At 42.1% G+C, this 26,482-nt stretch overlaps 2 protein-coding genes across 5 annotated transcripts in view; one reads left to right on the forward strand and one right to left on the reverse strand.

The window, feature by feature from the left end:
• The window catches only part of C2CD3 (C2 domain containing 3 centriole elongation regulator), a 50,833-nt gene extending 49,613 nt beyond the window's left edge, over positions 1-1,220 (reverse strand). For all 3 annotated transcript variants that reach the window (XM_069808676.1, XM_069808674.1, XM_069808675.1), the window contains exons 1-2: positions 1,114-1,220; positions 737-1,000 (exon numbers count right to left, since the gene is read on the reverse strand). In XM_069808676.1, the coding sequence (XP_069664777.1) occupies positions 737-1,000; positions 1,114-1,174 (325 nt within the window). In that variant the 5' untranslated portion in view covers positions 1,175-1,220. The remainder of the gene's footprint in view (positions 1-736; positions 1,001-1,113) is intronic.
• A 212-nt stretch (positions 1,221-1,432) lies between these two features.
• PPME1 (protein phosphatase methylesterase 1) overlaps positions 1,433-26,482 on the forward strand; it is a 33,601-nt gene continuing 8,551 nt past the window's right edge. Inside the window, exons 1-10 of one of the 2 annotated variants that reach the window (XM_069808678.1) lie at positions 1,433-1,599; positions 15,155-15,248; positions 17,299-17,391; positions 20,261-20,318; positions 20,853-20,904; positions 22,706-22,860; positions 23,378-23,468; positions 24,232-24,297; positions 25,092-25,224; positions 25,968-26,097. In XM_069808678.1, the coding sequence (XP_069664779.1) occupies positions 1,502-1,599; positions 15,155-15,248; positions 17,299-17,391; positions 20,261-20,318; positions 20,853-20,904; positions 22,706-22,860; positions 23,378-23,468; positions 24,232-24,297; positions 25,092-25,224; positions 25,968-26,097 (970 nt within the window). In that variant the 5' untranslated portion in view covers positions 1,433-1,501. Of the gene's footprint in view, positions 1,600-5,093; positions 5,212-15,154; positions 15,249-17,298; positions 17,392-20,260; positions 20,319-20,852; positions 20,905-22,705; positions 22,861-23,377; positions 23,469-24,231; positions 24,298-25,091; positions 25,225-25,967; positions 26,098-26,482 lie in introns of those variants that run through there. The other variant, XM_069808679.1, reaches the window with a different exon arrangement.

Here is a 26,482-nt window from a genome sequence, read left to right on the forward strand (position 1 = left end):
AAGTACAAGATTACCACAAAAGGACTACTGAAGACAGGACAAGGGGTAATGGTTTTAAACTGAAAGAGGGTAGGTTTAGATTAGATGTAAGAAAGGAATTCTTTATGATGAGGGTGTGAGACACTGGAGGAGGTTGCCCAGAGTTGTGGATGCCCCATCCCTAGAAGTGTTCAAGGTCAGGCTGGGCAAGGCTTTGAGCAACTTGATCTAGTGGGAAATGTCCCTGTGCATGGCAGAGGGGTTAGACTAGATGATCTTTAAGGTCCCTTCCAACCCAAACCATTCTGTGATTCTACGAGCAGCAATAGCAGGCATAGGTTTTACAGACAGACTCTAGACATCAGGCTTGCATTAATTTCCTGGAGATCTTTCACTAAATCAATCACCTTAACAATATTACCAGCTCATCTGAGCATCTTTTTATTCTTCCCGCCTTTAAAATATGGAAATGTCTATTTAATGTGATATGTATAATAGTAAAAATCATCTGATCTTGACACTAAGGGGACGACAGGAGGCTTCAACAGTTTGCAGACCTGAGGGCTAAACCTGATTACTAGAGAGACTGATACCAGCAATTCCAAAAGCCTCCCGAATCAGGAAAACGACCTAAAAAGCCGTAAAGCGAAACCAGGACCGGGGTTACTTGGCAGGTAAATAACTCCCCAGCTTTTGTGGGTCTCCCGGCAGCTCCAGCCCGGCCCTGGCCTGCCTGACCAGGGGGAAGCAGCTCTACCTGTCAGGTAGGCAGCGAACTGCCTGGGCCCGCAGCGGACAGCGTAGCGGGCGGTGGTTCTCCCCGCCGGCTGCCCGGGCCGGGAGGCGGGCTGGAAGACGGTACCGTCGGAGGTCTCCCCCCACCACCTCAGGCGGACGAAGGGGGCGGCGAACGGCTTAGGGGCCGTCCATACAACTCGGGAGACGGTGCAGCGAAGGAAGCAGCGCAGCGGGCCCTCCACAAGCGGCGGCAGGCTGGTGGAAGCGGGGATGTCTCCGGTACCTGTAGGGACGAGGGACCGAGAGGCGTCAGCGAGCACCGGGCTGAGGCGCGTTCCTCAACCGTCGCCGCCGGCTCCCACCACCCTTCATTTTCCCCCTCAGGGACCGGCCCACCTCTCCTCCGCCGGGAACCCCCCGCCGCCGGGGCGAGCACCCTCGGCCTCCTCTGCCGCATCCCGCCTCGCCTCAGGCCTCGCCGGCAACCGCCGCCTCGGCGGGAGCGGGACGCCGCCGAGCCGCACTTCCGGGACTACAACTCCCATCATGCACCGCGAGCACAAGCAGCACCCTCAGTGAGGACTACGTTTCCCAGAAGGCCACGGGAGGGAAGCTACGGGTGCCCGGCGGGGGGAGGCCGCTTCCGGTGGGGCGGTGCGGCGCGGAGCGGGGGTTGGCGGCGGCCGAGGCGCTCGGCGGGGGCGGTTTTTTTTTTTTGGGGGGTGGGGGGGGTGGGTGGGTGTTCGCCGTGTGTTTTTGTCTTGTTGGTGCCTCGTTCGCCGTCATGTCGGCTCTGGAGAAGCAGCTACACCTGGGCCGTCTCCCTCCGCGGCCCCCGTTACCTGGTGGCGGCGGCCAGTCCGGTTCCAAAATGCGTATGGGGTAGGTGGGGGAAGGGTGGGAGAGGCTGAGGGGACCGGGGGGGTTGAGGGAAAGGGAAAGAAGCTAACGGCGGTGGGGGAGGGATGCTTGTTGCTGCGGGCCTGGGGGTCTCCCTGGCAGTTGGGGGGGGGGGGCTCCTTATCGGGAGGGGGCCCTGAAGGGAGGGGGTGCTCGTTTTTGGGGAGGGGGGGTTTGGTGAGAGGGGTGGTCGGTGGAGGAGAGAGGAGCTACCCTTATGTGGGCAGGTTGGGGTGCCCTGTACAAAGGGGGGGTGTGTTCTGTTCTGAGTGAAGCTGAGGGTGTGCTTTGGGGGATGGGTGACTTCTTGCTGGGGGGGGACACACCGGGGGCTGGGGTGTTTGCTGCTGGGGTGTTTGAGGGCGGGGGGGCTGTGGGAGAGGGGATTTCGTGGGTGGGGTGCTTGTTCCTGGGGGAATTGGTAGGGAAAGGGAGAAAAGTGGGTGCTATTTGCTTGGGGGGGGGGGGGGTAGTGTGAGGGGGTGGCAGCCCAGTGGAGGTGGCCGGCAGCGTGGTGGGTCTCCATGGACGGTGATATGATGCGAGAGGCCATCAAGCCCCCGGGGTGGGGGGGGATTGCTCACTAGTGCCCCAGGAGAACAGCATCTGGCCGGGGCTTCTCCAGCCGCCTCTCCCTGGCAAGGAGACAGGCAAAGGTGTTACCGCACCGAGAGTATCCTCAGTGCTGGGGGAAGGTGGCTGGTGCTGGGATTGCTCTTCAGCAGCCCTTTTCTCTGAGTCCTTTTGTCATCTGTGTTTGAAGGGAGGGTCAAACGTGTTGTAATTTGTCCGAGTTGTACCTCAAAGTCGGTGAAAGCATGGTTCGGGGCGAGAGGTATATTTAAATGTTTTTTCTCAGCAGCAGACGCTTACGTGAAGCTGTACAGTAGGTGAGCTCTGCCAAGTGACTTAAGTCCCTGCTTCAGATGATGGAAAATCTGGGGTACAGGTGTCAAATCTCTGAAGCGGGAGTGAGAACATGTTTTGGAAGCTGTGAGAGAAGACTGACCAGTGTCTAGCTGTGTGGCTGGCAACTAAAAAGGACTGACTGGACAAGAACAACCTCGGCAAAAGCTTTATTCTCTAGCGATGAGTCAGAGGGAGCAAATGGGTTGCAAATGGGATGGCTTTGAAGGGAATTTAGTCATTTCCCCTCCAGAGGTGTGAGGGAGAAGCCTGTCTTGCAAGCAGGTACCTAATTATGGTTAAAGGAGAGAAGATGATCTTGCAGCAGGGTTATGGCTAGATTGTAGGGAAGTTATCGTTGCAGAGTTAAGCAAAGGAAGCTGGCAATAATCATGGGGACTTGAGCTCAGGAGAGGTGCGGTCTCAGGACGCTGCACAGGGCTGCCAAAATGTTCTGTTCAAAAGTGTAGATTTAAGCAGAATGGCAGAAACATGAAAATTTTATTAAATCTGGAGAAAAGGCGTTTTCAGGGCTGTATGACTTTTCATATGTAGCTGATTGTTGAAGTACGAAATCTGAGGTCTGGATTGTGACAAAGACCAGGGGTTGATCCTCTGGAGGAACGCCAGCCTCTGTGCAAGAGCGAGCCTCTGCGAGGTCCAGGTGTGCGCTGCACGATTTCTGCACGATATGAAGTGCTCTATTTGGAGGATAAAAATATCCTACAATCCCTACAGGAAATCTCCTTTGCCTTGATGCATGAAATCGGATAACTAAAAGAAATAATGAAAAAGACAGCTACTCTGCTGTGACTGAAATAAACTGTTTAGGTATTTATGGATGGGAGAGGACTATTTCTCCTCTCCTTTAAAGCATACTTTTAAAACATTTATTTTACATCTTATTATTTCTATTATATTTGAACAGATATAATACAATTGAAGTAGTTATTACATGAACTAATACTAACAAATCTTCATCAAATACTTATTTCTTTTAATATGAATTATTTTAAAGCTAAGCTTCATGTAAGTGTTTAGTGGCATGGCTTTGAGGCTAAGCAAAAAAGTTGTATTCAAGGATTAATTTGTACTGTTAGTATGGAAATAGGCATAGAAATTAGAAAGAAGCAGTTTGGAATGACTTTCAGAGGGGGTTGCTCTCTGTCAGGACTGCTGTGCTCTCCTGTATTTCTTGGTTATCTGACGTTGAGAGTTGGGACTCATGGGCTCTGTTGTGTTAACTGTGGCGTTACGAGCAAGTCACTGTACCGCTGGTTCACCCGTTTGTGTTGTGGAGAGTCTTGTATTTCACAGGAATGTGCTGAAGGTTACGTGGTACATATAAGGCTAGATTTAATGTTAAATATATTATTTAATTATGTTGGCTCTGTTCACAACAGAGTTAACCAAGCAAACCCTTATGCTGTACAAAGTCTGCCAAACACACAATTTTTCTGTTTTAGGTGAAGAAATGAAGTTTTTATTTCTCCCTCTTGTTTTATCCTGTTTAACTTAAGAGTTTTCTCCCTTGTGGTTATTTTGTGTAAATTTGAATGTACTTCATACTGGTTTCATGCATTGTAAACTTTGTCAGCACCTCATCTAATTATTTCCATACAACAGTGTATACACCGATGGCACTGTAAACAAACATCATGACACATTGCTTGTTCAGCTAGGTATTCCTACTTTAGTAATAAATCTAAAAACTTCCAACATTGGTGTTAAGGTGGCCTTAAACAGGATGAAAATCAGGTTGCAGTTTGTCTTGCTGCTGGTGTCAACTTCTGTCAGCTATTTCCTGAAGACAGGTACCTCCATGTTAAATAAAAAGTCAAAAATTAATTTCCTGCAGCACAGGGTGATCTGCACTCTGCTACAAGACCTCAGAGTTGGTAAACTAAAGGAGCCGATGTGTTTTTCATGTGCCTTTAATTGGCCGTGTTCTTGCAAAATGATGCCGTACTGCAGGATGTATTTTCCATGTCAGTGTTGTCGTTTCTGAAAATCCATCCTCGTGATGATTTTTATTAGAAAATAAGACAAAAGGCCATTAAGTTACTAACTTAATGAGGTGCTGACAAAACCCCCACGATATTTGTTGCTTTGCTTACTCATCTCAGGTAAACAAGCAACTTAGAATTGAGCATTTCCAGGGATTTTTAAATGGATTTTATGATGTATGCCTCTGGGGTATTTTTGCAGGTCAGTAATATTTCTGCTCATGCAGTGCTCATTAGTAGCAGTCCTATATAGTAATTTATATAATGCTTTCTATCTTGCTGATCTTTGGAGGGTTTTTGGACCCTCTCTGTTAGGGAAATGATTATGAAGGGAAGTTTGTTTTTTGTTGTTCTATAATGCTATAAACCTCTTTTTTTCCCTTTCACATACTTTCTGGAAGCACTGATATGAAATCCAATGTTGCAGTTAAGGATCAAGAATTCTCCTCTCTTTCCCCTTCGAAGCAGCAGGGAATAGTTCATAATCACATTGTAGTTGCATGGTGCAGTTTTATGTTTCGTTTACTGCTCTGACATCAAGTAAATCCCTTTACGGGTGATCTTCCCGTTGTGTGAGGCACTGCACGTCTGACATGAGAACAGTGTCATCTGGAGAGACTTGTGACTTATGTGTAAAAAGGAGACAAGAAGAAGTGGAATAGACAGCAAGGTACAAGTAATGGTGAGGTGAAGCTGTCGTGCTGTAGACACTTTTATGGCTGTTGTTGCAAAGGAGGGCTGGAAGGGAGATCTGGCAGGGTGGTGAGGTGGCTTTTTAAATAGGTGTTGACTGTCCTTCCTGAGTGGGTAGGGTGGTACGTAGGAGAGCTCCAACATTTGTCTGAACATGGAGCGTGGGTAATGGATGCTGCTGCAGCAGAAGCTTTGGCTCAGATTTTTAGTTGAAGCGTTCAAATGCCAGGACTGCATGGGATCGAACTTGTCAACCTACGTTTCTGTGATTGTATCATTTACTTGTCTCTGGTTGCTGATGAAGCTGGCAGGAGATAAGAGTGGCTGGATGTCAGCATCATCTAGACCCTTGCTTCTGAACCTGATTAGTTGTAGACTCAATACTTTGTTCCTTTAACCTTTTCTTCTTCCCCCAAGATCTCTGATCTCTCCTCATCTTAAGCTGTGTTTTTATTTTTGGACAGCAGTGCCCAAAACTGGACGTGGAACTTCAACAGAGGCTTTCACACATCTGTGAGCTGGAAAGATTATTTCATCTACATTTGTAGATGATATCTTCATTTATACATCTCAGCAGAACTGAGGGGTTTTTTGGTGGTATGACTCTGCCCCTCTACTCACGTTGTGGGCTACAGGTTTGCATCTTGTCTGCTTGATTCTTGTCTGCTTTTGTGTGAATTATTTCTACCTGGGCTTAATTTAGGCTTAACTAAGTTTAGTCTTAGCAGGATGCAGTTCAATACAACCAAGTGCAGGATTCTATAGTCAGGCTACCAAAAGAGAATGTAATTAATTTTATAGAGAAAAATGAGTGTGTGACTTCCGGTGCTGGCAAACGTACAGGGCTATACTGAAATAGTCCTTTAAAATTCAAACTTTTATGGGGAACAAAAATAATTAAACTTAGAGAAACATTTGTTTGCTGTGTTAAGCATCTTGTGTTTATAAACCTGTTTTATTTCTGCACTTTAAATTTCTTGAATTGGAAGCAGCGCCATTAAAAGGGGTTTAAACTTAATATCCAACAGTGCTGGCAAGCTGATTTTTCCATGGCTAAATGCTTTGCTTCGTACGCACCAATCCTCTGACTAGCTGCTGGGTAGTCTCTTTTTTATTCTTTCTTTTTTTATCAACCAGGCAGGCCATGTTAATGTGACTGTATGGTGTGGTTGAAAGCAGATCATAAGCAGAGGGTGAAGCAAGTGAGATTGCTTCAGGAAAATAGAAAAATAATTTACTGCAGCACTGAAATTTCTCAAGCTTCAGTCCAGAAGGGCAAGTTACAGGGTAGGATGCTTTCCTCAAAACATCGTTTTCAAGCTTACTCTGAGATTATTTGTTTTGAAAAGGAGATTTTGCCATTTATACTGAGGACGTCTAAACCAAAATATGTCTTAACCATCTTTTTCGTAATACATTGTTAAAAGTTTAATACAAGTTTCAGTAGTTTGTAATAAAATGGCACCTACTATTGCCTTGAAATAGGTGAAAATAGACTCACCTCTCTTTTTTTCTTTTTTTCCTTTTTTTTTTTTTTAAATTTTATTCTTTTTTGCCATTTTCCAGTACGATTGCTTCCTTATGTCTCTTTACTGGAGAGTCTCATTCAAGAATTCAAAGTGGCCGAAGCAAATAGCTGTGCTGTGCCCATGGGACTGTCACACGAGGCCAAGTGCTCTGCTCCATCACTGTGAATCTTAGCTCTGCTGCCAGCTGCAGCCTCTTCCGTGCTTCCAGTTGTTTATTAAAGTAATGACATACATGAAAATCCAAACAGTAGGGATGTTGAATCCTTGATTGTGTGGAATACTGATATTAATATTTAAGTAAAACCACTGAATAGTTAAAATGGCTGCTGCAACATAGTTTTGACTGGCTTTTGCGGTAGCACAAGATGTATGCTTAGAATTTCATCGTATTTCACAGTACATTGCATTGATTTCTGCTACCTTGCTTCCTCTAAATTACAGCCCCCTCCTGCCTGCAGACACACACGTGTGCATGCACCGTTCCAGCAACACCCACCTTTGCTGGCGTAGCGCTTTCCTGCCTGTATTTAAGTGCTCTCCGACAGAATTGTCCAACTGAATGATGTTACCAAAAGGCTGTTCTTAAAGGAAGGTGTTACTTCTCTTTGACCTGAGCAGTACGTGAAAATCACACCAGTGAGAGGAACCTGAAGTTCATTTTTCAGTGTCCATTTATTTTCAGGAGCAAATCTGTCTAAGATTGTGTTTGAAATTGCCTGCATATTGAAAGTGATTCGTTTGAATTGGTCGGTTGAAATGGAAATAAAGTCAAACTTTATGGTCAGAGTTCTCTGGGGAAATCAAATAATGGAGTTTGCAAAATCACTAGTGAAGCAAAAGGACCAACACTACAGCAGCAGCTCCTGACAGCTGTAGCAGCTGCTGCATTTGCTGTCTTAATTTTTGTCTTGAGTTTTTCACTACTTTGCTTACAGAACTAGCTTATTCAGAGTTAAGGATCCGGTTGGGATTTGAAAATGAAAGACAGTTTGCTGTTCTTTTCCAATATGTGAATAAAAATTACATATGATCTCCTGAGATCTTTTAATTGTCTAGAAGGGCTTGATTGGATCAGATCTGTGTAATTCAATCATGACAATTTCAACTAATTTCTCCCTTTCTAATCCATTTTTTTCCCTGCAACTTTTTTAATAAAGAAACATTGTATGTATTCAGTATCTTCAACGCAGAACTTAAAATACTGCCCTTGTCAATTATTAGAATTTTTAAATATAGCTTGTCAACTATGGCAGTTCTTTCATATAGATTATATTTGATTTGCTTTGGTCAGGTTCAAATGTGGTGCAAGAATTAAGTATCTTGATTGATGCACATGATGTTCTTTAACTGCATTAATAGTTTTAAATATGGACTCTCGGTCAACAAAAAAAGGCATTTCTAAAAATGGTTCTCCCTGCTTGGTACAACCTTTTTTTTTTTTTTTTTTTTCTTTTTAGGAAAAATACCTGCAAGAAAACCCCTTTAAAAATTGGTGAGAGATTTGTTGAGCCGCGTGGGCTCCTGTTGCTCTGGGATCGCTTGCAGTATTTGCACATTTTCAGTACATGATGAAGAGGACAAACTGCACAATAGGATAAAACTAGCTGTAGAGGGTGCCCAGAATTTGTTTTGTGATTCCAGTTTAATATGCTGGCTGGCTGGCTTGGAGTTTAAGGATCGTTCTAGAAAAGTTATTATGTTGGATCCATTTCTGTTTTGGTCTGCCGGATACTTTAAAAAGCAGTAATTAGTTCTGTCAGTTTAAATATTTGGTCAGCAAAATACTGCTTCAGCATAGTAAGGTGCAAAAATCGCAGCTGCTGTTTATTGGGCTTGCTTCTAATTTTGAATGTGTGTTGATGTATCGCTAAAAAAAGGAGCTCTGGGAAAAATAACAAATCGAAGATACTAATTCTTTTCTTAAGAGAAATCTTTCTCTGAAATCAGCCACTGCCCAGCTTCCTGCGGTCGCCACGTGTTTTGTGGAAAACTACATGTTTATTCTGCCCTTCTCAGGGCTCACTATTAAATGAGAGGTCACGTATGTTTTCCCAAGCATCGTTTGGAGGCAAGTATTTTGCTTTAAATTGCAATTTGCACGTATTTGTGTTGGAGGTGACAATAGTTTTTAACTCCCAGCTCCTCTTCACTTTCTGCTCCAATTCCCCAGCAAACATAGGAGTTACGGTATATATTGTTCCCAGACATTTCATATATGACACAGAACTACTAACATTTTCTCTGGAGGTGTTAACTCTTGTTAAGCTGAATTTGAAGCATTTGCTAATGCCACTAAATCAAACAGTATGGCAAGAAGTAGAGTGGCAACTTCCCAGGGAAGGGCTTGGCTCTGATTTCATGGGTTCCTCTCGCAATCTAGGAGCTACTCTGCATGGATCTGTCTTGTATTAACATATGCCTGCCTCTTGCATGAAAATTTTAGTAGTAATCCTTGTGTTGGAGCTCTGCTATCAGAAATGGTGTTAGAAGGAGGTACAAAAATACTCATGTCTTTTGATTGTGCCTTTGTTGGGTTTTTTGTTTTTATTTCCCATTCTGTTTTGCCCCAAGCAAAGTGGAAAGTTGACCAATCTAATCTCGTTTTTGCTTAGGAATTATGGATGGCTTTTGTGAAACTGAGCAAAGTTTAACCATTTCAGTCAATAGTTGCTTCACAAATTCAGACTATGGCAATGTGATCAGGCCAACCCTGTGTGGGTTTTTGCTGCCACTGAACGGAGCAGTTTGTCTCCTACTGTTCTGCTACTTGTCTTCGTCTTAGCCATTGTTCTGTGTTTGGGTGGCCTTGCGGTTAGCCAGGTAGGGAACAGATCTGGCTGAAAGATCTGGGAAAGACCAGAGCAGTTGTGGATGCCCCATCCCTGGCAGTGTTCAAGGCCAGGCTGGATGGGGCTTTGAGCAACCTGGTCTAGTGGAAGATGCCCCTACCCATGGCAGGGGGAGTGGACTAGATGATCTTTAAAGGTCCCTTCCAACCCAAACTGTTCTGTGACTCTATGAAAACCGTTTTTGTTTTCAGCTAGATCTGTTCACAGGGAGTGGTTAACTCTGGAGGAATGGGGAAGGAAGGAGATGTCTTCTTCACTAGCCTCGCAGGTTTATTCTACGTTACAGTGACTGTGTATCAGTGCTCTCCGTAACTGGAGGGTCACCTTTTCTGATTGTCTGCCAGTTCCAGGAGAAAGAGCTGCATCAGGTCAGCCTAAGAGGCTTGAGACTAATACCAAGTTCTCCAGATTATCTGATCTCTTGAAGACATCTGCTTGAGAAAACGAGCTAAAAATCCCTGTCAGTCTGAGCAATTGAGATGAAGTTAGCTTACCCCTTCACTCCTCCTTCACCACCCTGCCCCATGTCGGTCCTGGTGTGTTTAAACAGATCAGCTGGTCTTGATGATTTCTACACTTCTTTGAATCCTCCTCAGTTATATCCTTAAGTTATTGATCCAGCTGCAGGTAAAGTATTCCAGACATGGTGGCACCAGCGCCTTATGCAGCAGTGGTAGAATCTGTGCTCCAAGTCGAGGTTGTCCTTAGATGCCTGAGAATCAACGCCACGACCGGGGTCACCGTGCTCTCACTTTGGTGTATGCAGTCAGCTGATGAACCACCGGCTTTCCGGAGACCATGCATCACAGGAGTATGTGCCCCGTGCTGTTAATGCCATTTCTTGCCTTGTGCCTTGGAACATAACTTCACCTTGTTGGTTTTGAGATATGTTCTTCATCTGTCAGAAAAAGAACAATGCCAAGTCCCTCTTCACCTGCTCTTGCCTGTGCAGGATTAACGAACATTTTCTACGTGGCTTGGCTATTGGTAGCCAATTTTGGTTGGTGCTGTGCTTAATATTCCCTCTGGCAGTCTTGAATGCTTAAAAATATTCTGGTAGAAACTATGACATGGGGTTTGGTGTTTGTGACAGATCCCGAGTCCGATGTCATCAGTGACAGCTCAAGCTATTTCATGGTGTTGCAACTTGGGCTTGTAGCATTGGTGTGCAACTGTGAGAAGTTCATTTATTTTTGTTATGATTTATTTTGATGCTAAATACTCCAAACTTGTGCTACGTGATGATTCATGTGATTTCATACATTTCATACACAGTACGGGTTTAATGTCCTTGCACTAGTCAACAGGCTACTGCGTTCCCTTGCCTTGTGCAGTAGTGGCTGTCCATACTGTAACCCTGCTTTCACAAAAGTGATTAATTTGTCACACAACCAAAACTCTTTGTCTGGCATGATACAATTAATCAGCAACTTGCTCCAGGATTTCCCCATGTTCTGCCTCCCTTATGGGTAAGAGAGTCCACTTACAAACTTTCTGGTCTCACAATACAGGGGAGGTTACCAGGGAGTTCCTGCTGTTTACTGGATTTATGGGTTGTGTTGGAAGGGGTGTAGCCAGGCAGATGACGATAGTTGCTAATCACCTGGAATTACTCAGGACAATCAAACCTAAAACCGGCTGTAACATGCTGTGGAAAAGTCTGACTGTGCTGAAATGCTGCATTTTAAAACGGTGATCAAATTTGTTGTCACTAACTGCACATCCTACCTATTCAAAGACCGGTGAAGGGAAATCGTCCAAGCTGTGGGCAGTTCTCTCCATCTCCAGAAAGAACCAGAAATGGCATGGAGAGAGAGCATGATCAGGGCTGGGATGGCTTCCAGGCAAGGAGACAATCAATAAAGTAGGATTCTCGGCTTGAAAAATACATGGCCAGGCAAGGGAAATATGATAGGAGTGTATACAATCATTAATACTGTAGAGAAGAGCAGGCAAACATTATAGTGTGGGCTTAAAAGCAAACAGAAGTAATCCTTTTTGCTCAAAGCCTAATTAAATTGTGGCACTGTTGTCACAGATGTTGTGGAAGTAGCTCTGGCTGGAAGCAATTCGTATTTTATGTGACGAGGTAATGGAAACTGCCCTCCCTTAATGCAACACAGTGCTGAGGATGCAGCCTCTGGAGATCCCCATCCTGCTAATAGTGAAAATTTGGAGGCAGGTCATACGCTCTTCCTTACTTAACCCTTTCCAGAGTATTTGCTGTACTGGCATCTCTCAGTGACACATTGCAGAGCTGGATGGACCTTTGCTGTCTCTCATCATACTGATTCTTGTGGTCCTAGAAGATAAACCAATTGTAAGACAGGTAGCTTGAAGCTCTGATTAATAATAAGAGTTTGCTGTGTTTCGTACCAAAATCTTGCTTAGGAAATTCAGCATTAGTTGTTCTTTTCATCTTGATCTGCACTGGGAGTATTTGTGTTTATTTTTTTTCTAGCAGGATGTTTTATCAGTGTCACAGCAAATGTTGTCTCCCTTCTTGGATACTTGGACACTTATGCAGGTGTGCTTGGTTCTTCCCAATATTATGACAACTCATCATCTTGATATTACTTCACTTTGTTCTTCCTGATCTACAGCATTCTTTGAAAGGCTAAGGTTTGAATGTGGTATTTTTTCTTTAATCAGAGAAAGATTAAGCTGAGGCAGTAAAAGAGATTAATATTTTCTGGATTTACGTAGGTGTGTGACATTTTATTTAATTGAAACTTGACAAGAGCAATACTGAAGTCTGGAAACCCACAGAAGAGAATTTGGACCGTTCGGGGGTGGTTGTTTTATGTTTCATTTTCTAGAAATATCAGGGGAAATAGGAGTTTTGTTTCTACAAAATTGAAAAGCTGCTTTGTCTGTTCCTTTCTATTTCTTTAGGAAGCCAAGAATTCAGGAGAAACTCCCTTCAACGGAGGAGATTTTTCTTCTGTGAAGCTCTTTCACCCCCTACGCCCATGCTTGATTTTAATATTCTGTGCTGATTGCCTCCCCCAGAAGAGTTGAAGTGCAAAAAGCCTGTTAAAATGGTGCACTGTTACTCATCCTGTATACTGCGCTCGAATCTAGTCTAATTATGTCACTGCCGAAATTAAGCACTACTCTTTTAGCCTTACTGAGTGAATATCAGCCTGAGAAACAGATTTTGCATCAACTGAGTCATCAGGAAAATTCTGATTGCGGAGCCTTTTGTTAGTAATGGGGATACAAGGAGAGGGCACAGCTGCACCTTTTGATGGAAGCAAAAAATAAATTGGTTTGCCAACTGGGCACCTTTGAGAGTCCTGGTTTAGATGATGTCCGCAGAACAGGTCTTCTCCGTTCACCCAATAATTTAGAGGAATTTAATTCCCTAAGGTGCTGGATACAACCTGACATTAGTACTACAGGAGCAGCTAATTTAAGATGTAATTTGTTGCAGTGCTTTGTGATATACCTGTTAACAAACTGCAGCAGAAATTAGCCTTACTATAAAGAGGAGATGAGTCTCACTGCTTATGGGGAATAATGACTGTGATTCACATTTTGGAAATGTGTTACTGGGAAAACTAGGTTGTTGGTTTTTTGGTTTGGGTTTTTTTTTTTTTTTTTACTGCCTCTGTTCAGGTATTATTTCCTGGGTATGCAGAGCACTGGCAGGAAGATGCCAGCTTATACAAAAGGAGGAAACCTCTCCAGGTAGAAGTAGTTACTAGACACGAAGCAGTCCACAGGTAGCGCTGATGTCCAAATCTTTCATCACACCAAGTCCTCTTTTAACACAATAGTTTCGGTCCATCTCCAAAGCACCTTCTCTTCCCCTGGTGTCCACCATTATGATTTTTTTGCCTGTGCAGTGCTCGTTCATCAGTATTTGGCAAACGATGTGATAGAAAAAGAAATCTTGCTTCTGGGCACTAGCTCCCTAGGTTTGTGCTGGATAGAATTGGGCATCCAGAAGTCTCCAGTGATTGGAATGTGGTTGGCCAGATTTTACCTTTCTGGGTTGTTGGATTTTTTTTTTTTTTTTTTTTTAAATGACGGTAAAGCAGTGTTTCTGTATGGGTAGATTATGACTTCTAAAGCAATTACAGCAACCTGGGAATAGGTGCAAAGCCTGGAGCATATGGGAGCCTGAAAGCCCATTCTCGCGTGGAAATATTCTGCCAGCATCTGTGTTACACAGTCTTGTCATTATGATCCTTAATTTAAAATGCAAGTTTCTAAAGGTCCTACTTTTTTCTTTTGCTTTTTTTTTTTTAATTTTATTTTTTACTTTACCCTTTTGGACCAGTACCTTTTACTTGCATTGCTGGACTTGATAGCATCCTTCCTAATGAAATGTTTTTATTATTGGATATTTTCAGAATCACAGACAGGTGCCTGTGTAGCTCTAAGAACAGGGAAGAAGGCAGCTTGAGGAGTGTTTGTTGGTCTTTATTGTGATGCTGTTCTCATGGCCCTTGTACTTAACTGAGGCAGGATAGATATGGAAGCATATACCGAATTAATTTGGTCTTGTTCTTTTCCTTCACAGCCCTGATGTTGCTGTACATACAGTATTTAAATACTAGATCTGTTTTACAGATATGTTAAAGTTTTAACTGTTGCAATAAATATCAGGAAACTTGAGCTGAAATTAAACTTGCTGCTGTTAACTTAAACCTGGTGGATTTTATTTATTCTGCTCCCAACAGTGTTTCTAAGTTTTTTCTGTATACAACACTGTTCAATTCTCTCCATAGTTTTTCTACCAGCTGCTTAGCCATCAGGGCAGGTTGACTTTCTGTTTGAATTATATTTCTTCCAAAAACTAGAGGAGATTTCTAGGAAAGTTGTAATCTCATGACAGGTAGTACACGGTAAATTGGTAGTAACCTTCAGTAAATAGCTGGCATTCTGCTTTTCAATACTGTGGTGTCAAGGTGATTTCAGAGAGGGACATATTCTTTTTTTAATTATGATTCATGGGCTGAGTCATAAAGTTAGGATGGCTTCCTGTGTTCCAGGCACTGGAGTGCTCCCAGTCATGTCAGCATCAGGCTTGCTTTAAGGCTAGAGCGAGACCATTAAATACAAAGGTATTTAGTGACTTTTGACTCTGACTTTTGAAGCATCTGCTCTATGGGTCATTGCAAATTGGGAGATTGTACTGGGACAGTATCACTATGTGCCCTGTTCTTTTTCTTTTCCCTTGTCTTAGGTCTGTGTAGTCTAAATGGCCATTGTTCAGTCTTCCTTGGTGTTGCTTTACGAGGAAAATACTCTTCTCTCTGTGTCTCCACTAGTTTTCCTGTGCATCTTTGTAATATCCTCAATAGGAGCAACAATTAGGGGAAAAAAGGGGGAGATTTCCTTATTGACCATAAAATTGCTAATACTGTAGTTGTATGGGAATTTCACTGATGCATCATTTGCTTCCAGTCCTAAACTGTTGTATAACACCAGTGTGTTCTCTTCAGTGTGCATAATGATGCCTGTATGCCAATTTAAATGAAAGATTTTAAAAATCCCTCTTACTGATTTTTTTTTTTTTTTTTTCTGTGTGTGTGTCTTGCAGCCCTGGAAGAAAGCGTGATTTTTCGCCAGTGCTTTGGAGCCAGTACTTTGAATGTATGGAGGACGTTGTGGTAGAAAATGAAACTGGCAAGGATATATCCTTTTTTCCCCAATTGAACTTTTCTTATTCTCAGTGACTGGGGCATTATCATGTTTAAGTTTGTCATTGAGTTTATTGGGCTTCTCAATTTTTTTCATGTATTTCTTTTCATCTTCCATTTTTTTTCTTTTGTAGGGATCAGTATCAGTAACTAGAGCAATACCTTCTAAGCTGACAGTTAAGATGTACTAGCAAGGTCCATTTCTGGTATTGCTTCTTTTGTAATCATTAATTTTAAAAAGTGTTTTCAACAGTTTAATAACATATTTTGCAGGGAAATACAGTTTAAACTATGGGAACTAATGAGTATCAGGATCAAAGCTGTTGTTGATTTTTATTAACACAGGTAGTTAACAGGCAATCAGTGAACTGTATGTTCAGGATCAGTATCAGCAATAAAACAGGTAAAGCCAGTCTTCCAGGTACTGTTTAATTCAGCTGATGGCAGTCATCCTCTTTGACGTGCTCAAACTGCTGTTGTATCCAGGCCGTTTGCTAACTGGGAGCACTCCAACAAGTACAGTGTGTGAAGGTACTGGGACAAGACTTCCCATCAGTCCTACCTCTGCCTACATCTCTGACAAAAGCAGGTTTGAGAGGTGTTTCCAGGTCTTTTGACCTAATTACAAAATGAAAACATTTTAATCTGTGTTTAAATAACACAACCTTGTAGTTTAAATAGTTGCATAGTTTTTAAGCATGCATATTCTAGCTTGGCCATTAGGAAACCCAAACTTTCAAGCTATTTCTCTCCAAATACCAATTTATGGATTACTTCTCTAATGCCGGTAGCATGTGATGCTTTGAAATGAGAAAATTCTCTCTCCTCGTTGTTTTGCTCAGCTTCTCGTTGTTTTGCTCAGCTTCTCATTCTTTTGTGTTTATTAACTGCATTTGTTCAACTGATCCTATGAATTCTTCATGATTTACACCTTGTCTGCCTTTGATGTAAGGGCCGTGCACATCCCCGAGGCTTCATGAGTAATAAAATAAAAAGTATAAGGGACCTATCTGAATAGGTGGTGTACATAAGCATCCCAAATTTAAGCAAATCTTAGTCGTTTGGGATTTATTTTGCTACCTGTGATGTTTGGCAGAAGCTTGAGCTCCCATATGAAAGGTTTTGGACAGATGTGTACTGTAGAAGCAGCTGAATTAATGAATGGAGTTGGTGCCCACTGTTCTGCCCCAGTTACCTGTTACTGCTCCATCAGATCTCGTTGTGTGAACAAACCCCAGCTGATGAAAACTGTTTTAAGCTGACACAGCTCACTGTGACTGAAATAGTGCAGGCAGCACCTGCGTGAACTGTTTGCAACCAGCAAATCCAAAGGGCACTGCAGTATTCAGCAGAAAAACGATGAACAGCCTCATCAGTAACTGCAGCTAGCACAGTTAGATTCAGAAGAGTGCTTTAGTCCACCCAAGACCAGAGGGAGAACAGTGGAAGGAGGTGAAGTGACTTGTCTGATCTGTTGGTCACAGTTTCAGGCATTGAACACATATCTCACAACTCCCAGTTCTGTGCCTTTCCCTAACTGACGTCAGTTTTAGTGATAGTTAAACTGATTTTTCTTTATCTAAATATATACTGTAAGGTGACCTTAGCTACCCTAGTGAAGCATCTTTACTGTGAGTGTTCCAGAGAGTAATTACATTGCCTTAAAAATCTTGTTTACTGGTTTGTCTGACTTTTTTCCTTTGAAGTAGTAAGAAAATACACCAGATCAAAATTACACGCTCCGAAGTGTATGCTCGTCATGGTTTGGTTTTTCTCTTAGTTGTTCAATTCACTGTTTTGCACTAGGGGAAAAGGGTGCTGGGAGGAGGAGACCTGGGCAGCAGGAAAACAACTCTTGAAGCTTAAATAAAGTGGGTTAAGTTTTGTCCAGGTTATGCTTGCACATGCCTGTTGATCAGAGGGAGAAATGAGGCCTTGGGTACACAAGGGTAGAAACAAAACAGTATTGGGCATTGCAGACTCCAAAATACATTCAGCTAAGTAACTTCAAATAAGTTTATGAAGTGTCCTTAACTGTTCATACACTTTTCGAATTTACAAAAGCGGATTGGAGGGGCCTGTCTTACTGCTGTTACATGGTGGAGGCCATTCTGCTCTTTCCTGGGCTGTATTTACTGTAAGTAAGCTGCTGCTTTATAGAAGTATATATGCATGCAAATATAGTCCTCTGAGCATGGAAGGCAACTAACCTTTCAGCTATGTTAAGCACAGAAAAATCAGTTCAGAAAACTTGTCTTATAATCTCCTGGAGTGTACCTGACTCAAGTCTTCTAAATATTTCACTGTCAGTGTATTTATTAAGTAGGCAAAGCACATGCAAAGGTTTATCATCTAGGTTTTAATTATCATCAGTAACCAAAACTACATCTGCCAAATAGCTTGTCTGTTTTAATGAAGAGCCAAGACGTTTCCCATCATAGCATACCCATTTTTTTTCAGAAGGCTGCTTTTTCATGACTACCAGTGAAAGTTCAACAGCTTTATCTCATCATAACAATATTATCTTTGCATGGTTGCAGTCTTGTTTGACTTGTCGAGAAATCTCATTTGCTGCTCAGGCAACTCTCTGAAACACGAACTGAGGTGATGGCAATAGGAGTGAGTGTGGGGACTGACCAGCCCAAAATTCCTCCCTCCCACCCATTCCCTTTAAAAAATAAGGGGAGTTAAGGAAGAAAACTTTTAAAGGATTTCAAGAAAAGTAAAATCACTTGCAGTGTGTGATTTTTTTATTTGGGACGTTTTTAATCCAGGAACTCTTTGTGCTCTCTACTTAATAGAAGGATGCTATAGGATCACTTTGATGGAAGTGCGACTGGACAGACGAAGTCTCTGTGTCTTGCCTGTGCCTTTGGCTGTGTCATATTTGTTACCTTTTAGCAGTTTGGTGGTCTGTAGATCACTTAGCCTTTAAGCAGAGATTCAAATGAGTAACAAGAACCAATGTTTTACAAGAGTCACTACCAGCTGCTCTTGAATTCCCAACATGACTACTGTTGAGTAATCCTGATGGTGTAATCATAAACCATCTTATAATATGAGACACATTAGAAAAATTCATTGCCGCCTGGGCTGTAATTTTGGTATTGAGTAGTAGTTTTACACCTAACAGTTCATTTGTAACTAGCTGACCCAGAGACTGGTGCAGATACAGGTCTTCTGAAACTGTTGAACTTTAAGTCTTAAGTCTTACTAAATCCTGTAGTTACTTGCTTGTAGCTCACTAGTTGCCAAGATGGATGGATGTCTTTTCCTCTGCTAGTTTAGGGTTGGGGTTTTTTTATGGTATACAAGTGCCTTAAACAGATGTAATGAAGGTCACTGCTTTTAATTGGAGGCAGAGGTATGAAGTCATGTTTTTCTGAGTTAAGGAAGGGGCTTCTTACAAGACACTTCCACCCTTTCTAGGGCTCTTTTTTTCCAATAACAACACCAATACCATTTTTACATTTAAAAATCTCCGGAGCTGAATTTAGCGGAGTGATTGCAGTTATAACGCTGTACCTTACAGTTGCTGGCTTTTTATGTTACCATTAGCAGTTAACAAAGTTAGATCATATACAAAATTCACACAGATTTACGCCTTGCACTTGAGACTGCATTTGGAGAAAGAAACTGCCGCAACAATTAGCTCATGCCTTTGTGTGGCTGCTATAGAACTATTTCCTTTGTGCATTTTGACATGAAAGTTTGTCCCAAGCAATCAAGTGTTAAATGTTTGGGATGAACCAGAACTTAAAAAAACCAAACAAACAAACAAACAACCCCTCCCCCCAAAAAACCAAGAAGAAACCCCAACTGGAAAGCATTGAGAGTAACCATCTTATAAATAAAATAACAGACTGCAGGAGTGGCATGCTCCTTTCTTCTTTTGCTTATTGGCCTGGTAACTTCCTGGATGATGTGTTTGTACTTCTCATGGCCAAAGTACTCCTATTGGGATAAAATTCAGGGCACTGGAAAGCTTCCCATTCTCTCACATCAGGTTGATGTTCCTCTTTCTTTACTCCCTACTGACAATAGTTTGATTTTTAGCAGCAGATTGCTCATCTGACTAGTTAAATTATTGCTTAGGTGCATAAGCACCTTGCAGATTGAGGTTTCAGGGTGTCTTTAGGGGCTCTAAAATATTAACTTGTGGATTCAGTGGTTTTGGGGAGAGCAACTGCTACAGTCATTTAGGAGTTGAATAGCTGAACAATCAAAATATGAGGACTGGGTAGCTTTCAGATCTCTCTACCTGTTATGTAGGTGGTTCTATTAAGAATCCCCCAACAGATTCCCCCACTCCTGCAGGGCTGTTATTTAAATAATCAATGATTCTTTAACACAAAAGTCTTCAACAAAGAATGATACTTAATCACTGTGATGCCTGAAATAACTTACATAAATTGAGCTGTCAGGGACAAATAGAGCCATAATTGTATTGCAGCCTTACCTTACTCTGAAAGGATTCCTCATTTGTTCCCCCCAACCCCTTTGGACTAATCAATTTTTGTACATTTCAGCCTTACTGTAAAATTTTGTTCTTTGAGAGCAAATTGAATGTGTGCTGCAAAGCAGCTGCCTCATCTTCATGTCTGCTGTATAGCTAAGGCTGATTTTGTAACATGTGGGGCTTGGGGAAGGGGGGCATCCCTGTGGTGTCTGTAATCCCGCTGCTGCATTTCAGTTTTCAGAGGTGCTACAGAGCAAACATGCATAATGTCTTATGCACAGGGAAATAAATGTCCTCAAAGATGGCGTGAACAATGGTAGAAAGGATGGAGCTTTGGTTACTTAAGGATAGTTTATATGCAATATTCTTGCTTGCCTTCTGTGACACCTTGTGCAATCCAGGTTCAGCCACTTTGTTGACAATAGCAGGTTTTTGTTGCACCATCCAGGCCTTTGCTGTTGTTTCAGGGAGTCCTTAATGTTGCTAATCCTTTTTTAGATGAGGTGTGGCACTTTGCAAATTGTATTATCTTTGTCCCTTCTTGCAGTCTGCAATCATTAACAGGATTCAGTGTAGGATTGTGGCTTTAGATCTCCGAGGCCATGGTAAGTAAAATCACATAAGCATGTTACATGCTCTCGTTTTTTAAAGATGATGTAATGAATCCCTCCCAAGATGACTAAGAAAGCATCCCTAAGGCATCCCAATTTTTATTCAAAAGCAGGGATGGAAAAATGGCTTCTAGAGCTTGGCAGCCACCTGTCCTCACGTGCCAGAAGCTGTGATTTTGTGCAAGGTGGTGGTGGACTTGTTCCTTCCTACATACTGGCACCAACCCCCTCCTTCATATTTTCATAACCTGTAGGTGGTCTTTACCATTAGAAATAAGGTCTGTTCTTTAGTTTTAAGATACATTGCAAATGTGGAACAGTTATGGGGAGTGTTTCCTACCCGTAAGCTATAATGCGATAAAGTACTAACTGTTCCTATTAATTCCGGGTTTCTTAATTATTCATGTTAACTGCACTAGGCTCGCTCTTAATAACTGTGCCAAAAAGCTTTGTTCAGTTGCTGCTCTAACTCCTGAGGGATCTGAAGGTTTTCAGCTTACATGAACTTTACTTTTTCTGTTCTTTCAGGAGAAACAAAAGTTAGGAATCCTGAAGATCTGTCTGCAGAGACTATGTCAAAGTAAGGAAGCTTATGTTCTCTCTTCAGTATTTCTCTTTTCATAAACCTTTATTTTCTTTCCTTGAATGAACAATAAACTACTTGAGGACACACAGCCTTCATGCAAGGGAGCTTGAAGATAGTTTCATTCCACATGATTCTGGTAGTTATCCCTTCTTTTCCTTCCATTTTGGGACAGTTTGAAATTACCTCTTCCAGCCGAGTCAGATTCCAAACTGGAGTCATTCTCTAGGTGCCCTCAGTTCTTAAACTCACTTTAAAGATCAGTGGCTTCATTGCAGAGAACACTTTAAACCTGCAACATGCTATAACACTTGCTAGAGATTTCCTAATAGAAGTGGAATGCTTTCCTTGGACATAACCAACTGGGGCACTTTAGCTTGAAATCACCAGTTTGGTTCTTCTTCAGCTCCTCGAGCGAGCGTTCAGAGCATGCCCGCCTTGGACTGGCGGCATCCCAAAGTGTGGGTCACAGACTGAGACTTTCAAGCGTGGAGGGAGTTGCTTTTTCAAACTATCACGACCTGCTTTGGGATGCAAATCCCCCTCTTGACAAAGCTGTAAGAAAAGCAAATACCCACTGCTAAGCACATTACGTTATGTCCACATTTAATACAAAGAGACTCTTTGCTATGACTACAATCAAATCACGAAGGATTTTGTAACCTTCATATGAACAAATCCACTTGGTTTGTTGTGGGGAGGCCATGTGTGAAATGTATTCTGACTTCCATTGTATACCTTATTGCTACTGCTTACGGCTTGTCAGATCCTGATGCGTTATTGTCCTGAGGAGATGCCGTATGAAATGATTAGAATTTTTTAGATCTGGAGCAGCACTACTGTGGGGGAAAAACAAGTTCCTTTTTGTTTTTAAAACTTTCTCTCCTCTTAGCAATGAGTTTGAAAGTTATTCCAGAATAGCCTTTAAAGGGACCGTTAAATTATAGCTGGTTTTCATTTTTTTTAATCAAATCCTCAAGCGATTTTCTCTGACAGAGCAAACAAGCTGGTCAGCCTCTTTTTTTTTTTTTTTTTTTTTTTTTTGACCTGTTTTCCATTTTCTAGTTGCAATACTGCTCAGGTCTCAGGTTCCTCTGAATAGTTTTAGTCAGGAACGCCAGTTTGGGTGTCTTACACTACAGTGCTCTTCAGCAGATTTCCATCATTAGCTCTGCTGTTGTTTTGGGTTTTGTGAATTGCACCAGCCAGCTTTCACATACTGCAGTGACAACTTCAGTTTGAAGTAGGTGCATTATGGAAAGGATAGGGAAATTGCCCCTTGCCTTGTAGTATCTGTGCTCATAGAGAGTCTGAATCTTGTTGCTTGTGCTCAATGTTGTTTATCTTCGCATTGGTCAGTAGGGCTCAGTTATTTTCTCTCTTTAATTGCAAACAGTTTCTCCTTTCAGAACGGTGAGTTTCTTAGTCTATGCTTCCATGCAAGAGGCTTTGACAGCTTTTTCTCACCTTTTATTTAAAATTCTCACCAGCTAATGTCAATGTAAAATGTTCTCTTCAGGGATTTCTTTTAAATGAGCACTTTCCGTTAGTAAAAATGGAAGTGACATGCTTGTTCAGGAAACTATTGGCTTGAATGATTTCCTGTATCGGTACCTAGATGAAACAGTGGTAAGAGAATAAGCTTATCTCAATTACCTGTGGGTTAAATGATCATACAGGCAGGGTTTGGAGCCGGATGTCCATCTTGGATGTGTACTTTCTCCTCCCATTATACAAATCTGCTTCAGAAATGTATCAAGGTAGAGATGCCGACCATGCTTTTATCTTGATTTGGCAGAGACGTTGGAAACGTGGTTGAAGCTCTGTATGGGGACCTTCCTCCCCCTATCATGCTGATTGGGCACAGCATGGGGGGTGCCATTGCAGTGCACACAGCGGTCGCAAATTTGGTGCCAAGTTTACTGGGTCTGTGCATGATCGATGTTGTGGAAGGTAAGTGTGTGTACCCGTGGATAGGGTTCTGTCTTCCACATTGATCTTTTTCTTTTATCCCCAAATACCTGAATACAGAAAGTTTTGCCCAGTTTTTAAACCAATGCCAATTCCATCCTCCTAACAGACGCTACCTACGCAAAAGTCTTTCTAGTGTGACCCCTCTTTTGCTTTTCCCAGATGGGCTCTCTGTTTGCTATTTTCCTGATAATTTCTTTGCAATACTTTCTTGTTAGTGGGGAGAAGGGTGGCTTTTTATATAATGCATGGTGCTGATGAGTGGTTACTGCCTTCTCGTACTATCTGAATGTCCTACCTGTTCAAATATTAATTCTCTAATGTGGGAGGAGGTGTGACTGTGGACTTAGGAGTACTAAGCTGTACTTTCCTTAACAGCATTAAATCCCCAATGAGCTCCAGCTCTCTCTGAAAGTGTGTCCCTGGTAGCCAGTTCTGTATAGAGGGGATGTGGCAATTATTTCATCAAATGCCATAAAGTTAAAATGCTTGTTCTTAGGTACAGCCATGGATGCATTGAACAGCATGCAGAATTTCCTAAGGAGTCGTCCCAAAACATTCAAGTCACTTGAGAATGCCATTGAGTGGAGGTAATGCATTGGCTTATTATGTAGTCTCCAAAATCACTGGTCTTTGTAGCTTCTCTCCTGAAGGAAACAAAGTTTATATAATTTGTCTGTTTTCTCCCTTTGTGCTCATTTCCCCAACTATTGTCACCAATTCCTTGGCTGATTTGACAGGGAGAGAGACGTCTCAAAGATAATTAATTTCCTAGGAAAGTTGGCTAGGCATTGGAGAAGGATCCTCTAAGAGCTTCAGCTAATGGAAAGCTTCATGGAATGAATTGCAGCTTCCTTGTAAGTGTCCCAACTATTACAGAAGAAGCTTGAGATATCCATCCCATGTGTAAGAAACAGGACTTATTTCCGATTCAGCAAGAATTAGTTACACATTTGGCAGCTGAGTTTGAAAGGGAGAGGTCTTGTGGTTAAGTTTGTAGATTGGACTACAGAAAGCTCAGGCCTGTTGCCAAATACCCATGTAGTTTCTGACCTCCCCCTATCCCCTGCAATAAAATGGGTATAACACTATTTCACTGTTTGCCCACAAGCACTTCTCCCACGTGTCTTTTAAATTCACAGTTACAGTGACAACAGGGCGTTCCGAGTAAGTTGGCATGTAGTGTGAGCCACTCTGAACACTTTTTGAGAACAGAGGGTTTGGGAGTGACTTGTGGAAGTCGTGAGCTGTAAAGGGGTTTTGCTCCTGTTTCTGGGCCTGCTAGTTCCTGAATCTGTTTAGTAAATATTTCTGCCTTTCTTCTGAATTTTCTTCTTTTTTTCTTTTTTCTAGTGTAAAAAGTGGACAAATAAGAAATCTTGAATCTGCCAGAGTTTCTATGGTCGGTCAAGTCAAACAGTAGGTGGTTTTTGGTTTCGTTTTTTTTAAAGCTCTTAAAATACTCTTGCCTGTTTTACAATACCATTACTACAGAGCATAAATGCACTTGAAAGTGAAAATTTCTTCTAGCAAATACAAATTTCTTATCATTTGATCACAGCTGATACCAGCGGCAGTACTGAATCGTAATCATGGCACTTGGAGAAAACCTGGCCAAAATTTCCCTGGGACAAAATCTGCCAAGAGCCATGTTTTCAAAAGTTTAACTACTGCTGGTTGTGTATTCCTTGGTTTGTCTGCCTTTCTGCACACATTAAGTGTTAGTTTGATGCCTTTTCAGAAATTTTGCCCTAAATCAGGTTGGCCTTCTGGGTATGGTATCTTCCACTTACTTTTAAAAATTGTTTAATTACCTGTTGCATTTCAGGAGTGATCTGAGGTGGGTTTGGGGGGGATCAGAGTAACCTGCTTGTGCCACTCTAATCTTTGACATACCTGGAGCCTCTACAAATGTCTCATACTCCGTTTAGAAAAGCTGTTGTTGATTGATTGACCGACCAATTCTGCCTCCTCTAAGTAGCTATTTGCATTTATATTTGCACTGGGATACATGTGCTGCACAGGCACTCGGTTTCATGGCTAGTCATGACTGTATCTTTCATCCACAGCTACTTTTAAACTTGAGAGGGTTTTTTTTCAGCCACTGTCTGAGAAATTGCTGAATGCTTTAGGTTAAAACCTGTGATTTTTTTGATTTTTTTTTTTTTTTTTTTTTTTTGGCAGGGAATCAGTTTATGGTTTTATTTTCACAGATGCGAAGGGGCTGCCAGTCCTGAATGTCCTAAAGCCATAGTGGAGGGTATTATTGAAGAAGAGGAGGAAGAGGAAGAGGATGAGGAAGGGGGAGGCTCTGTCAACAAAAGGAAGAAAGAAGATGACACGGAGGTAGGGAATTTTCTTACTGTGTTTTCAGCTTGTGTTTGCACAATGCTCCCTTGCAAGAGTAGCCACCAGTAGTTATCCAAATCGTTCTAATATAAAATGGAGCAACTCCAGGGACCAAAAACTTTATATTGTGACTGTTGTTTTTCTTCTTCATCTTGTGCCACTGATTCTATCTTGGACTATTACCTGCAAGTGTGTGTTTGGTTTTCTTTCCTGAGACGCTCACAGATTTAATGCTTATGGCCTGAAATGGTGCTTCTGGCCTGAATGAGGAATGCTCTTTTCTGAGTCTTTGCGCTATTTTTGTTCATTTCCAGGGCACAGTGGCATGCAGGAGGTTCTACAGGCAATTGCAACCTAGGAATGTAAATTCCTCGAGGAAAATCGTTGTAGCCAGCTTAGCCCCTTGTATTTCTGTGTCACCTAAGTGAGAGCCAAGTCTGAACTTTCAGGCGATTTGTGAGCTATTTGTGCAAGTAAAAATAGCAAATTGAGTGCCCTGAATACTGCAACGTTCTCTTGATCTGTAGGTGTAGCTCCTGCTCACTTTCTTGTTCCCTACTTGTGTACTTTGGCTGTGATTTGGAGAGAAATTTAGGAGCAAGGAGGGTCATCCCTGGAGGTGTGTAATCCACCAGAGGGAGCCAGTATTTTTTATATATACTTCCAAGTGACACTCTGAGTTCATTTTATTTCGGCTGTTTTACTGATCACTAATGCAGAGCTCTCTCTCCTCCCTGCAGACAAAGAAGGAGCACTTATACACGTGGCGAATTGAACTGGCGAAAACAGAAAAGTACTGGGATGGCTGGTTCAGGGGTTTATCTAACCTCTTCCTAAGCTGTCCAACTCCAAAGCTTTTGCTTTTAGCTGGTACGTGTCTCTTGCAGTCCTGCTTAGGTTCAGTGACTGTTCACTTCAGTGATGTCCTATTGTATTTTAGAGAATACGCCAGCATTTGGCTAATGTCTTTCTCTGAGAATAGCGGACCTGTTTCTTCTACCTTGGCTTTTCTATGTATCTTGAAATACCACAAACCAGTCCATTTGATCTGTGCAGATCTGGAATTAGTTCAGAGCCTCTTAATATCAAAATAGCACATAATGACATATACTGTGTATTGCTGCTGTTGGGTGGATGTTTTACTTGTATGATGTGGAAGAAGAGCAAACAGGACAGATCAAAGCTACCCTTCAGCCTCCATTACTATGATATTTTCCTGTATATATGGATGTAATTTGAACTTTTCAACTGAAAG

The sequence above is a fragment of the Haliaeetus albicilla genome, chromosome 20, assembly GCF_947461875.1.
Source record: "Haliaeetus albicilla chromosome 20, bHalAlb1.1, whole genome shotgun sequence".
Lineage (NCBI taxonomy): Eukaryota > Metazoa > Chordata > Aves > Accipitriformes > Accipitridae > Haliaeetus > Haliaeetus albicilla.